This window comes from Oxyura jamaicensis, chromosome 3 (genome assembly GCF_011077185.1).
Source record: "Oxyura jamaicensis isolate SHBP4307 breed ruddy duck chromosome 3, BPBGC_Ojam_1.0, whole genome shotgun sequence".
NCBI lineage: Eukaryota > Metazoa > Chordata > Aves > Anseriformes > Anatidae > Oxyura > Oxyura jamaicensis.
This window is the reverse complement of record NC_048895.1, coordinates 45,870,151-45,886,072: the sequence shown is the minus strand read 5'-3', so window position 1 is coordinate 45,886,072 and position 15,922 is coordinate 45,870,151. Positions and strand designations below refer to the sequence as shown.

General features: G+C 35.0%; 1 protein-coding gene across 5 annotated transcripts in view; it reads right to left on the bottom strand.

Moving 5' to 3' along the window:
* Nucleotides 1-1,507: 1,507 nt before the first annotated feature.
* Nucleotides 1,508-15,922, bottom strand: part of PDE10A (phosphodiesterase 10A) — a 368,478-nt gene continuing 354,063 nt past the window's right edge. For all 5 annotated transcript variants that reach the window (XM_035320291.1, XM_035320290.1, XM_035320292.1 and 2 more), the window contains 2 exons: nt 11,806-11,894; nt 1,508-5,481 (listed from right to left, as the gene is read on the bottom strand). In XM_035320291.1, coding sequence (XP_035176182.1) covers nt 5,364-5,481; nt 11,806-11,894 — 207 coding nt within the window. In that variant the 3' untranslated portion in view covers nt 1,508-5,363. The remainder of the gene's footprint in view (nt 5,482-11,805; nt 11,895-15,922) is intronic.

The following is a 15,922-nucleotide window of genomic DNA, read 5'->3' as shown; positions in this document are numbered from 1 at the left end:
CAGCGGGGAGAAAGACCAGAAATACTTGGAGGCTGTGCTGAGAACAGGAGCACAAGGTCAGGCTGGAACCTCTTTCCCAAGCACAATATCTGTCGCTGAGCATGGAAGGTTGTGCAGACTCATGATGACACAAGACAATTTTGAGGGCTATAAATGGTGAATATCCTTTTTTACTCAGTGTGAACAGTGCAAGGAATCTTTGAAGCAAACCAATATGCTAAGCAGATAAACACACAAGATTTTTTTGTTTTGGTTTGCTTTTTATAAATATCAGCCAATGTACCATTCAGAACATTTTACTGTTCTCTGAATCTAGCTTGTATTTTCAGGGTATTGACCATTGTCAAAGCCCTATATCCTTTTGGGGTAACAAGCATTAAAATTTCGGTGCAGAATTATTTTTGTAAATTCAGCATCTGAGTATCTGCATAATTCCCAAAAGGTAATAAATTATTCTGCATTAGCTACATGCCCATTTGGCAGTGCCAAAGCAAGGATCTATGTGAAATTACATCAACAGCAAGGTAAGCTCTCTGGCAGCTGGAGAGCAAATGGGAAAGTGGATCCCTTTGCAGTTTGTGACAACATAAACTCACAAAAGGTGATTACATTAAAAAAAAAGAATGAGTTCATGTTGGCAAACATAAATTATGGGACTCCATTATGTTTTGATTCCATTTCTCATGTGGTTTACTCATGGTATATGAACACATACACGTGTACACATGTGGGTGCACACATACACACACACACTTCACATCCCTCACTTCCGCTCCCAATAATAGCAAAAATAAACATGAAAAATAATATTAAAAAACTCTGTATTCAGTAATATTCACACCAAAGAATATGTATAGATATATCCATTAAAATTATGAACATTTCTAAATATATTTTATGTATCATACATATATTTATATGTATAATTACATATCCACAGAAGTAGTCTTGCTGTGCTAAAGCCAGCAGTAAAAGCAAAAACAGGTTTCACAATAGGACACCCATATATGCATATGTACTGGCTGTTTGGTTTGTGAATTTATTTACAACTTAACTATATCATAATAAATGCTTACTGTTCTATTGTACAAACGTAATAGTAAAGGTTTAGGTTTGTTTTTAAATACAAAGACTGCAAATGAATACATGAAAAAAATTACACACCATGTACAGTATTTATAATTTATAAATGCAAAGTTAAGACCTCTTTAAATTATTGCACTTGCATATTTTTTGTTTTATTTTTACAAAGATAGTTTATATGTATCATATATATATATATGTGTGTGTAAATATATATATATATAAAACAAATCTTTCAGCTCACTAAATGTAGTAAAGTTGAATGTTACCTTGAAGTTCTTTCTTATTCACATAACAGCCCAACCTGAATTCTGAATATATATGAATCTACTCTACAAATCAGTTTGACCTACCCTAGAAAGCAGTCCATAGTTTTAGGTTGTGTTTTTTGTTGTTGTTGTTGTTTTGCTTTTTGTTGTTGTTGTTTTTGTTTTGACAGAGTATACACCCGTATTACAATCGAGCACAGTTTTTGGTCAGAAAGGAAAACAAGTGTTGTAATGTGCCTTTGCTAGATTGGGATATAAAACCTAAAATTTGAACATGAACTTCCTTGTAGTAGTGTGCAGAAAGTCTCTTCTGTATTTAGAATGAACAAATGAATTGTACCACTTCACAGAATTGTTCCTGTATCACAGTGTTAGAGGCAAATGCATTATTTCAAGAGGGTCATAATTGTTTTGAGCATCTAACAATCTCTATTTTTAACATGAATAGTACTATTTGCAATCCCTACGATTTTAACACTAAATGGTCTAAATGCAGTCACAGCAAACTGATTACACTGTTTAACATTTAAACACATGAAGGAAGTCTGTGCCACACAAAACGATGAATTCTACACTGCATGTCTCCTCCAATGTAAATATATTTTAGCATATAATCCTACTAAAAACACTACTGCATTTCACTAAGGGAATAACTTACTAAAAATAGATCACTTATTTAAAAAAGTACTGCCATGAGTTGAACCATTACAGCAAGATGTTGTACTACATTACAAAATTCATAGATTAATTATAACAATGGAATTTCTGACATTGCTGTAATAAAATATGCAACATCTCAGATGAATACCATGCTACATGAACTTAGTGCTCCCTTAGTGCCTATCTTTCAGACATCATTTCACAATATATTATAAATGCTCAGATATGGCTTCAGATAGTCCTTTTACTTCTCCTGGGCTTAGAAGCAAAAATCCATTGAAATCACTAACAAAAGTAATGGTGTTCTGGGAATGCAAAGTCTAACACTTCTAGGAAAAAAAATCTGTGTTTTGTTGTTGTTGTTCTTGTTATTTTTTTATTATTTTTTATATGTTCTTATTGATCTTGTACAACATCAGGTTTTAGCAGAATAAAAATGGCTTTTGGCAGTTTAACTTAATGAACAGATTTGTGATTTCAAGTCCACGCTTCTGAACAATTAAATCTCAACATGTACTTGAGTTGTGAAATTCAAATGCAACTTCAAGGTTTCAATTTTTGGTGGGTTTGACTTTGGGAGTACTGATTTTAGTGTTTTTTTTTTTTGTTTGTTTGTTTTGTTTGTTTGTTTTTTTCCTACAAAAAGTTACATCGGAATCTGTACTCTTTAAATGCTGAGACTAAATTTGCTTAGAAAATGTAGCCCACTATTGCTAATTTTGTTATTATAGCTACAGACAAAAACTAACTTTTTGTCATGATTTTTTCTCCTTTCATACACCAATCCACAACCACTGTAACTGAAGTTTTTAGTTTTAGTGAACATTATACTATAATAAACATATATTTTAAATGTTTCAGATAGTTCCACATTAGAAAAAAAAAAAATCTGATGGACTTGCGACATTAATAAAACAACTTATGGCCAATGCGATGAATTTGTTAGGGAACTATGTTCCATATCAGTACTTATAAACTTAAAAACATAACATACCATGTGATATGTCAAATATTCTGAATAGTAAGTAACAGAACTGGCCAAGTTGTCTTTACCAGCAATGACTAGAAAATGAATTAAAACTTTGCTTAACACAGACACAGTGTGATCTGTGATATTTTTGCAAAGCTTGTAAGATCATCATTCTAAGAAGAACAGCAAATATACTTAACCCATGAAGGAAAAATGTTCAGTTCAGTTGGTAGCATATCTGAATTTCAGAGAGTATTTTGTGGTCACCGTAGATTTAGATAAATTTCCATGTGAATTAGAATGATTGATTGTGTATATAGTACTCAGCAAATGAAAGTCTGTATCTGCATGATTAAAGCAGAACTACTAAGTAATAAAGCAGAAAACAACATAAGATACTATTTATTCTACTTTGGTATTTCCTTTTTTTTTTTTTTTTTTTTAATAATCCAAAATGACTAATTTACTGTGGTTAGAAATGAATTTCTGCACTTAGAATTAGCAAAGCACCTGAAAAGAATTATGGGGCTGCTGCTAGGTAACCTGTATTATACAAATAAGATAATTTCATATTGAATTCTTGACCTCTGGGATATCTATGTACAGCAAAGGCTTAGGTGCATTTATACATTATGTGATTATGCATCACATACTGTACACATGTACACATACTGGTATGTGCTCGACCATAACAGAAGGCAAAACTCAAGAGTAATTTAAATGTCATTTAAATAAAACACAGAAGATGACATGCTTATTAGAGCAATACAGCTCAACAAGTGTGAGAAGGAAAAAGAGAACCTGCATCCTGTCTTTAAGTTGCTACTGTTATTAGTTGCAGTTACACAAATGGCCATGTTATCACAGAACCACTACAACAATGTATTACTATCTGTGAAAAAGCATATAATGCAGTATAGGCTGTATGTGAAAGGTATACAAAGACTTTTTCACTTACTGTGTGGATCATTATTTTTAAGAGAAAGATGAAGGCAAATTAAGAGTTCTTGAAACATACTTTGTACAATTGCACTAAATTCAGAAGAGTGGCATTAAATGTAAGGTCTTAAAGTCTGTGCATAAGTTTGTAAGGCTGAAGCCCAACTGAAACACAGAACTGTAAACACAGTATTTTAGAGTACTTTTCTTCTGTCAGCTGTTATTTCTTTGAGAAAAGCAGTTCTAAGTCTGGAAATTTTGCTGAACTAAGAAAAAAAAGCAAACAAAAAGGGAGAAGTTTCCTAATTTCACTTATCTTGGGATAGGGATAAAGAGTAGAAGAAGACATGCAGTGTTACTGTGCAACACAAGAGCTAGTCTATACAAAAACATTTTTGATTTATTGTGATGGTACCACAATTTTTCTTATGAGACCTGACTTTTCTGACAGGGCTTTTGTTCCCAGCAGATAGCATACTTCTGATGTTTCTAATACATTTTAGAATACAACTCAACAGGTAGAAGTAAACATGATGACTTTAGGTATTTGTGAGCTAGGCAAGGAAATCTTTGCTGTCACATTTAAATTTTAATCTGATGCTTCTGTCACTATGGATACAAAAACTCCAACCTGAAACTATGCCTACATCTCTCCTTATTGGAGATAAACATCCAGCACTTCCAGTGTTTAAAGGGAGGAGTTGTCTAGGTTGATAAATCATTCTGAAGAACAAAGCATCATCACTAGTTCTTTCAACATTTGCCTTGTGAGTGACAGACAGTTTGCATCATGATGCTTAATGAAGTACTGTAAACCTTTAACCTGAATGTTGGTTTTCTTTTGTTTGCAGCAAGAGAATTCACCGTAACCTAAGCATGAATTATAGTCTCCAAGGATTCTGCTGGAGTTCAAACTGATTACAAGTAGATCACACATAAACATTCACAATAGCAATGGATATATTGTTCTATTTATAGCCAAGAACTCCCAAGTGACACTGGTGTTAAAGCCAGCCACAGTACAGTATAATAAAAGTACCATTGAAACCCTTACTAGAAAGATACAATTTAGAAGTACCCCCTAAGATTTTTTTCCCCCATCAGTTTTAAATTAAGGCCTCAGCAATGTAGCCCATGAGATAAGGCCAGTCTTTTATATTCACAAGTCGTAAGTTTTCTTTTGATAGCTGATTCCAAAAAATCTGGGTTGTCATTTTCCCTCTGTTCACGTTGTGTCACTGGTGTAGGTCAGGAGACTGGCTGCCAGAGTTGCTTAGCTGAGACAACTCCATGGGTGTTACCTTCATTGGCAGATCTGCTTCTGAAAGTTAGCATTTTGTAGCTTTTCTTTTTCCTTTGTCAAATAAAAACAAAACAAACAAAAAATAACCCCCAAAGCAAGAAGGGATGCTCTTAGGGTTAAAGCAATCTGTTGCTGCTGTTCAGTCATCAATCTTCACAGGAAGCGAATCTGAAGTCCCAGGAGTAATGGACTGGGTGGGAATCCATATAGAGGCTTCCTCACCTCTCGTTACTTTTTCCCATTGGTTGAGATTGTCCCTGGAGATGCAAAAGAGTCAAAGAGGTAAAACACTGTTCATAAGCTTACTGGGATTTCTTCTTAATAATACTGTCTGCTGTATTATACCTCGAGGTGTGGCTTTATGCTGTATGTAAGTGCCATTATGTCATCAAGCTTTTATCTTCATTATATTCTTTCACCCTTTGCCTTCAGTTATCCCATTTTATAATTCTGTGTGACTAGTTGACTATGTATAAACCTATGGCACCCTTTCCCCAGAGTAAGCCCTGGAGCTAGAGGTTAGCATCTGTTTCCATTACAGATTTGGAGCCCTCACAGATACAGAGAAAACCCAGTTGGAACCATGTCCGCAGAGACTCTGAAACAGCAGTCTGCAGACAAACAGTCTTCCTCACTTCAGACTTCAGGGATTTTACAATAGCGTGCTCTGGCCCTTTTTAAAAACATCACAGAGATTAGTACCCTTGCCAGGAAACTTCCCTCATCGGAAACCACAGAATCAAATTAGGTCTTCTGAAACTTCTTCACAAGGGCTGCCTGACAGTATATAATATGTTGCATGACAACATCATAGTGTCAACTTTCAATTGCTAATGTGGTGATCATACTATCAATCTTCCATAACAAGAGTACTTGAGACAGATTTTATTTATTTTTTTGGTGTTTCACAGCCTGGACAACCCCCAAGACTAAATTTTAGTTTGTGAGCCATAAAATATTGAGAAATTAAGCTGGTAATATTCTAATGGTCATTCTAATGATCCAAAGGGAGTACAGACCCATAATCTTTCTTGGTGTACACTAGTATCATTGCAGTGACTTATAAGTCAGTGTTGATGATATCCAGTAATGGACCATACTTTGCAACCTTTGGTCCAAATCTAACATTCCATTCTCTAACACAGAGACAAAGAGCAAGCTCAGATGGCCCTTAAACATCTTTAGTAAACAAACAGAATGGTAAACCTATGAAGGTCCTACATGTTGTGTGTCATGTTATTATATTATGTCTGATTATATGTGGCAGAACTCTTCTGATTTTTATGTCACTGTTTTGCTGAAACAGCTGATAAAACACAGTAAATAATGAGCTGGAATCATAGTGAACAGGTAAGAAGAGAAAATGTTGCACTGTCTGGGGCTGGGAAAGGAAGGATCTGATGAAGTCTACCAAAGAAACCTGGTGCCCTCTAGGGGAACAGCTACACCATTTCTGCAGGGAGATGGAAACCTGGTCTTCTAGTGCTCCAGGCCAACTAGAAGACACGTAGACAGCGTTAATAAGGCACTGAATCTCAGCTAATACAATCAAGTACCAACGATTAGAAAAACCAAACCATCAGTATTCCTAGCTCCCTTTCCCAAAACTGGGAAAGTAATGAGGAGAATTGAAGCCAAAAAATTTGTAAATTGTATGTACTTCAGGAACAATTCAGACACCTGAACTGGACACATGGAAAAGTGTTTTAAAATATTTGGTCGGAATTAAAGAAAAAAAAAATCACTTTGCCTCATCCTCAAAATAAATATACCGTTACAGATTTGTCACTTTGGTAGGCCTAGTAAGCTACAAAACAATCATATGAATTATTCTGGAAACTATAACACAGGTGGCTGGTAGTTTTGATCCACAAAGAATACACAACATACTAAGAAATATTTTCAATAAGAAAATAAATATATTATAGAAAACAGAGTATTTAAAAATGTGGAATAAATTATCAGAGAAGATGACCTTCTAGATTCTTAGATACTACCTTACCTCAGGGAAATTGGTGACTTATTCTTTTTATTATTATTATTATTTACATTTATTTATTTACTTATTTAAAGGTGTGGATAATACGATTCATTTGCCTTTGTACTCCCATGGAAGCCCTGGCTCCCAAATGTCTGGAATAAATGCTAGGAGACTCTCAAAATAAAAACCTTGATGCTGAAATGCTGCATTGGCTGCTTCTGTTGCTATTATTTGCAGCTGGTGTCTGCATTCCAAATGACTCAAGGACGCAGCAGTTTAAACACTGCATTCCAAGAATGAGCACTGCTAGTGAAGGGGTGATATCAAAATCGGTCCAGTCAGCAGCTGAGGCAGTACCAAACAGGAATGAGGCTGTGTTCCTCTCATGACACTGAATAACATTTGCCACTTAAAAAAAAAAAAAAAAAAAGAAAATAAAAAAAAAAAAGAAAAAGAAATCTGTAGTGCAAAATCAGCCATTTGAAACACTCTGGAGTAACCTAAAACTGGCAGGAACATACATTTTAGTAATTAGGGAGTTGAAGTCAGATCTGTGTCCTTAAATGTCTAGTCTGCATCTCCACATCTGAACTCTCAATGTTTTCTCCTCAATCCTCACAAACAGATCACTTCAGGAGGGTTTGCAGAGGGTAATACCAAGTCAGAGCAGTTAAGTTCTAAAGCTATCAAACTGTTAATCAGAAGTCATTAAGCCAGGGTATAAATTTTCAGAAAGCTCTTTAGTCTTATGGAAATCTTAAACTCCATCCATACATCCACGCACCAGTTCTGCATCACTGTAATCTAAATTAAGGAATGCACAAGATCAGGGTGGAAAGCTGGGTCTGTACAGAGCTGTGCCATACAGAGATGATGTCATTGTAGCTTTCAGAAATATCAGTATCATATATGAGTTCAAAGCAATAACTGCAATTTCTAGAACAGAAAACATTCATATAACATACACCAGGAGACTGGTTGATATTACTACAGACATCACACCTTTTGCAGAGAAACTTACTACTGAAAACACGTTCGTCCTTAACTTTCAGAAGTATGATAGACTTTCCATATAGAAAATAAGCATATGTGGATGCTTGATACATTAAAATTCAACTTTACATCCCTTCTGTTGAGTACTGAAAGATGGACCATCAAATATTACAATTCGCTTTTGAAACTAAGTCTATGTGGCTAGAAATCAAAAGATATGGGTCTTCCAAGAACCTTGATCCTTGAGGTGATGCTGTGCCATCCTAACCACTCAACCTAGCTTCTCAGCTTCAGTTCTCATTAAGATGAATGCTTACTACTTAGCAAAGATACTGGCAGGCTTACACAAATGATTCTACAGTACCTACAAACCCATTTTTAAGACCTCCCATTTGACTGTGCTAGTAACAGAACTTTCTTTACTTTCATCAGTGGGTTTTCTTCATTAACAATAAAGGCTCTGCAATACATTTTTGTATAATTATAGAATATTTTGAGTTGGGAGGGACCTTAAATATCATTTATTTCCAACCCCCACTGCCATGGGCAGGGGCACCTTCCAGTAGAAGGTGGAATGTTAGAAGCATATGGATACAGACTTTAGGAGTCAAATTATAACCAGATGTTGACAAGTATGTAGTAAAAATAAATAAATCAAAATCCACATACATGTTAAGCAGTTTGATAATATTAATTGGCCTGAGTAGAAACAAGCAAGTGAAAACACTCATAGTAAGAACCACTGCATTTCTAATGCTTTGCATTATACTTGACACTGTTTAGTCCATGTAAACAGTATGAAACTGTTTCTGATTGAAAACATGGTTATGCAACACAGAATCTGTGTTCCAGTTATATGAACCAAGTAAGTGACCATTTAGTTCTCAACTATCCATAGAGCCAAACAACATACCTTCAAAAAAAGATTACAAATCCAGCAATTAGAAAACTTCCAAGATTTGAGACTACCTCTCAGTTAAGTAGTTGGATGAGTCAACCTTGTAAAGACTGAAAGGATTACAAGTAGTTCTATAGTTTACTTCATGTTCTGTGATTTCATACTGAAAGCAACTCTTCTTTATTTGTCAGAGTACACATGATTCAATTATCTATAATCAAACTATCAACAAGTGTATATTAGGTCAACATGGCTCAGGGAGTACACATTCCTACCCTGTATTGTAACTCTGAATTCCAACACAAAATTTGGACTTTGATAGAAACACACTTTGCAGAATTTTGAAACTAAAGAGTTTAATACTGTATTACAATTGATGGAACTACTAAAATATGCACTTATGAATACTTCCATAATACTCAATTTAGGACAACAAATTACTGCCTATTATTTTCTGCACACTGTTACTTTCATAACTTTTAAGGACAAAAGACACTACTAAGTATTGTCTACCCTGACTGGAGAAGACAGGCCTCAGCATTTTCATCATGGTTACTGTACATCACTCGTGTATCCCTCTTACCTAGCATATTTAAAAAGTATACCATAATTTGGTTTATGATCTTCAACTGATGTTATTCCAAATGTTAAAAAAAGGTATTCACCATACTCCTTGTTTGAACATTTGGGCTTCAGCTTACAAACACATAGTCCAAACACATTATCTGCTAAATTAATAAGCTTTGTCTAATCAGAAAGCTTTCCATGGAGACAGCCTTTGTCATTCTCTCAAATTTTTTAGTCTCGCTACCAAGACCTCATTCTTCGGGTTCTTTCTTAATCTTCTTTTATTTGCTAGTATCTTTATCTACTCTTCTAAAAGCATATACACTAAACAAAATTCCAGCTGTAGAGGCACTAATGCAATAACTACAGTGGTGTAGTTTCTAATCTGATGTAGTATTTCTTCCCTATCCATCTAGGGATTGCAAAGCCATGACCAGTAGGGGGAACTTAGAGACAACTGACAATTAACTACTCCTAGATACTCACCGTTTTTCATAACATAGTCATTTGCCCCTCTGTACAGAGCTATATAATCTTCTCATAGCTATATGAAATAGTATCTGGCTGGAAACGAAATTATTTTGCTAACCACTGTGTTAAATTTTGTGATGGTTGACGTTAATGAAGCCAACTCTAAAAACCTCTTGTCTACTTGAAATCTTAATGAAACACTAACTCTGCAAACACACGACATGGGTTGAACTTCAACTGACATCCAGAGGACCAAATGAACAAAAATGATGAAAGCTGTTTAAAGTTTCCCAAACGTTTTAATGGTGACTTTAATATCTCACATCTGAAAACAAGACTGAAGGTCTCCAAACTTGAAGGAAATACAACAAAACTTCACTGAAAAACAAAAATGAGTGTAATAATAAAAACATGGTAGGACATAAGACTACCTGGTGTAAACAGCAGTAGTCTGGGATAACCAAAAAAGGTTACTGACAGCCTCACCTTGATATGCAGAAGATGAGGGCAGGTTGGATTTCTTAGGATTTGAAAAAGATTTTGAGAAGGATGAAAAATTTTCTTTGTTTAGAAGCAGGCAGGAGGGAAATGAGAACAGATTAGGTTGGAGAGAATACAAACTGCAAGTTCACATGTACATGAGGTAGTGGTTTGCATTCCACTATTGTCCAGAAACTAATAAATCTAAAATTTCACCATGTTTTGTATACAGTGGGCATTTTTCTGTTACTTCACATAGTACACAAGGTCAGGAAAGTGACAAAGAAAAAGTTCAATGCAAGCCAGGACCACAACAGAAAAAGAAAAAGAAAAAAAAAAAAAAAAAGTTTATGAGAGAGATGCTTTTAAGAAACTTAACTTCTTCTTGGATGTGACTAAAGAATGCTGACAATTTACCAACCAACTGCTTTCCTTAGAGAATACTGATTAACCTGAAACTGGAACATTTCTGTGAAGCATATCAATGTCAAGATACATTGTGTCAGTGAAAATTGCTGAAGTCCAGGATATAACTAGTGGACTGAACTACCTACAAAGTGATCCACCATCATTCCAGGATAGAAGCAATCAATTGGTGAAGAACATTTTCCTCTCCTCCAGAAGATCCCAAGATACATCCTTAATGCTTAGAAAGAAAGTTGCATTTGCCTTTTCCATATCCCAGTGGTACTACCTTTATACTCCAAATTACCGACCAGTCTAAGTTGGCTGGTTTTTTTTTGTTTGTTTGTTGTTTTTTTTTTTTAGGAATGTTCTTACATGAATAAAGCCACATGCAAAAAACTTTTTTTTTTTTTTTTAATGAAACAGAATTCTTATTTTGTGCCAATCTTATTTGTGAGAACTATGTTGAAGTAAAAAGGACACAGTGAAACTGCACTGAAGCAACATAGATGGAGATACATAATTACTGAAACTGTTTCTCTCTGAGTACTTTTGGCATCAAACACATTTTAATCAACTGTATCTGTAGATCTGCATTGTATAGTCCCAGCCAGTAGTTATTGCCTCTGGGTTTCTGCATAGATTAATATGAGATATATATATCCCCCTTTATCTGCATGCAAATCCTCAAATTAAAGGTTTGTTTTTCCAGACAAACTAGTCAAGCATGTTTGTTTTTTCTTTAACCAAGCTACCTGCTATGCAAAAACTTGCACATTTACTCACCTGCATGCTCGGAGTAGTGGCCCAGTTGGAGGAAAGATTTGTGCAAGTGTCGTGTAACATGGGATGGCTACAGCGTTGTAGAACCCAATCTATGAAAAACAGCAATGAAAAAAAGAATAGTTAATTGCTGCCAAATTAAAATACTAAAAATTAACAGCCAACTAGAGTAAAGCTGTTGACTACCTATTTAATTACTTTTATTTTAGGACTTCATACTTCTGCCTCTCATTTTAATATCTGAAGACTAAGAATGAACTTTAACAGGGAAGTGCTTGACAACTGCAAGTTGCTTGCATGACTCTCTCCAATGATTATGGTGGCTGCTTCAGACAGCAGACCTGCTATCTACAAGACCTTTTACTATTCTATTGATTTAATTGATTTGCTCAGTATCTCTCTGGCTTTTTGGTAGCATTAGTGGCAGAAAATAGGTGTAGGTGGCAGAGTCATTTCTACAGACATTATTCTTGTGATAGAAAAAATAAATAAATAAATAAAAATGAAAGCAGGAAATTTGTGCAGCATTTCCAAAATATGGTTTCCAAAATATTCCTCTGGATTTTTCTGATGTATGTATTCCATAGCTCAATTTACTTGAAATGCTACAGTCTTCAAACCTTCATAAAGTTTCTGTTTTCTTTTCATGTATGTAGTGGAGAGATATATTTTTACCATTATCATATAAATCTGTTCAGAGAACAAGCACATTTAGCACATTTTCAATGATATCAGATTCACATAGGCTGAGAGCCTTATGGCAGCTATCATGTTACAGGTGATTTACCATGACACATGGGAATTTTTAGAAAATGCTACTTATCTATAACCAAGGATGGAAGTTTAAATTCAGATTCACTATAACATCATTCATTTACCCCAGACTCTCATGGTAGTCACTGTAGTCAACTATGATCCCCTTGGGAGAGTTTTTAAATGCGTCTTAGTGAAATACCGCATGTTGTACTGAAACCAAAGCATTTGATAAAAAAATCTCTTAACAGTCTAAAGATTGGCCCTTATTCAGAAATAAAAAATCAACTCTTCTCCTCACTTCCACTAACAGAGAGATTCCTCCCATATTGCTACGTAAATAAGTCCATTTTGTACTTAAAAAGAAAAGAAAAGAAAAAAAAAAAGACATTGCTTTGACCTAAGACCTAGAAGGAAGACCTAAGACCTAAGAGGACCTAAAAAGGACTAAGAACCCAGCAGTCTGTGTTACAATAATTATGGTGTAACCAATAGAAACAAAATGCAGAAGACCATAAGGCAAAGCACACAGCAGTCACATCTGTTCATCATTTAAAATAAATAAATAAATAAATTTCTATTTCACATACTGCATTGTTTTCATGTTTTCATCCTATGTATTGAGTGTTTTTATTTGCTTGTTTGTTTGTTTTTGTTAAGGGGGTATTTATTTTACTAGAAAATATCAGATTTGCTCTATATCTATCCAAAATTATAAATGGGACTTTAGATACAGTCACACTGTAGACCTTCCTGCTCATTGAGAAGTGAGTTTTCATTGCAAAATGTGAAAGATTTCAACCAAACTAAATCAGTTTATAACATAATGCAACAAACCTTGGTTTTGGAACTCTGGTATTTAAAACAAAATATGTCCTTTAAGAAACTGAAAACTCTTAAAATGTACATCAATCAAGGAGAAAAAAAAATTAACAGGCTGAATGGATTTAGTTTCTGAATAAAGACAAGCTAATTAAAAATATCTCTTTGCAAGAGTTTAGATTTCTGACCAGACACAAATCCTTTGGTAAAAGGATTAGATTGCCTGAATACCTAATTCTAGACTGAGTTTTATGTTGCTATGGCCAGAGAGAAAGTTCACTCAGGAATAAGTAATCCACTGAAGTCACTGCAGGAGAGGAAGCATATGTATATCCTAAGATGCATAAGAAGAAAGAGCTAGAAAATATCTTCTGTTTCTGAAACAAATTGCTACTGTCTATTCCATTGTGCATATTAAACATATTTATAGATTTAAGAGCTGGATCTTTATTGCTCAGACTGAAGCATTTCAAATAAGAAATCACTCTTTTTTTTTTTTTTTTTTTTTTATTAAAATAAAACTTCCAATTTTCAACCTAAATATATTTCTGAGTTAAGTTGTGAATGGTTGGATCTTGTGAGCCATTTATCACTCCTTCATTACTCAGGTTGCCTTGACTTGCTTATCTAAAGAGTTTTTCAGGTCACTGCATTGTTTTGTCATTTCTATTTTCCCCACAGGTTCCAAAATTCTTAGGCTGTGATGATGAGAGACATTTACAGGTCCAATGGAAGCCAAAGCATAAAACACCCTTCAAAAGCATGCAATCTTGGTGTAATCCAAAACACTGATTAAATTCTCAAGGAAGGGGCAGAAAAGAAGGTGAGAGAATCCTTACTGAGTAAGGAACAAATCCTCAGCACAGGCTCCACAGTAGGAAGACACCAAACTCAGGGACCCTACATGATATGTACTGCAAAGGGCAACTGATCCAACCACCTAAATGAGTATCTTTCAACCAGTGAAAGAGCCAACCACAAAACTATTCTCATCAAAGATGAACATTTGAGGCATAATTATTTTTTCTGAGACTGCATGTTTATACAAATCTTCATTCCCTAAACATCATTGTCATTTAAATAAGGTGTTAATGCTTTAATTAAAATTCACATAAAAATATGGGATCCTAAACTCATTAATACTTTCTGTTAGAGCCCAAGGAAATGGATGATAATGCTCCATTAAATTCTTCTGTCTCTGCAGAAATATAAGAACGGTTACTTTCACAGAACTATGTATGTCCTAAATCTGACGTTTTGCTGTAGCACTGTTGTGAGATATAGCAGCTGCAACTACACTCTGAAGTTGACTTTTAACCTCTTTAATATTTTACTGTTATACTATTAAGAAGCACAGAACAGAGCACAATGTAAAAGAACCTATGAAGATTACACTTCTCTTTAAAAGAGAAAAAAAATAGCTTACTTCTTAGACCTGTACTTTCACCCCATTAACAATTTTTTCATAAATACCCAGAAGAGTAAGTACTATATGTACTGTAATACCATGTACTTGTCAAGATGTTCAAAGATAACTAATACAGTGTGGGGAAAAATAAACCAAGTACAGAAAAATGTTTCTTCTTCTACGAGGCTTACCCGTGACACATGAATTTAATAAATTACTGCCAACTCCTTACTATAATAAGAGTAATAGATTTTATGCTGAAATATGAGATAACATACAGGGTTATTTTTCAGAATATGAAAATTTCTATAGTCTTGCTTAACAAGTAATTAATCTACAGCATTTTGATAGTTTGCTGTTTCTAGTTTATTTTAGAATTATCATTCCCTTCACAGTTCATGAAATACTTTGTAAGTGATAGACATTGACAATTAAAGTCTCAGAGGCCACTAAAAGTAAATAAAATCTTATATGTGTATGTATGTATATATGTATATAAACAGACAACAGACCCCTTGTCTCTGCCCTTGTGAGATTCCACTTGGAGTACTCCGTCCAGGTCTGGTGCCCCCACCACAAGGATGTGGAGCTGTTACAGCAGGTCCACAGGAGGGCCACAAAGATGACTAAAGGGCTGGAGAACCTCTCCTACAAAGAAAGGCTGAGAGAGCTGGGGCTGTTCAGCCTACAGAAGAGAAGGCTCCAGGGTGACCCCATTGTGACCTTTCAGAACTTAAAGGGAACTTATAAAAAAGATGGAGAATGACTCTTTGCTCAATCAGATATTGACAGGACAAGAGGGAATGGTTTTAAACTGGAAGAAGGAAGATTTAGATTAGATTAGATGTCATGAGGAAATTCTTCACTTAAGAGGGAGGTAAGGCACTGGAGCAGGTTGTCCAGAGAGGTTGTGGATTCCCCATCCCTGGAGGTGTTCAAGGCCAGGTTAGATGAGGCCCGAGCAACTTAATCTAGTGTATGGCATCTTGGCCTATGGCAGGGGGGTTGGAACTAGATGATCTTTGAGGACCCTTCCAACTAAAACCATTCCAGGTAGGATTCTATGATTTGTTGCTCATTTATCTTGCAGATAGTCTTTAACACATGTACTGTTGGCCAATACCAACGCTCACCTGC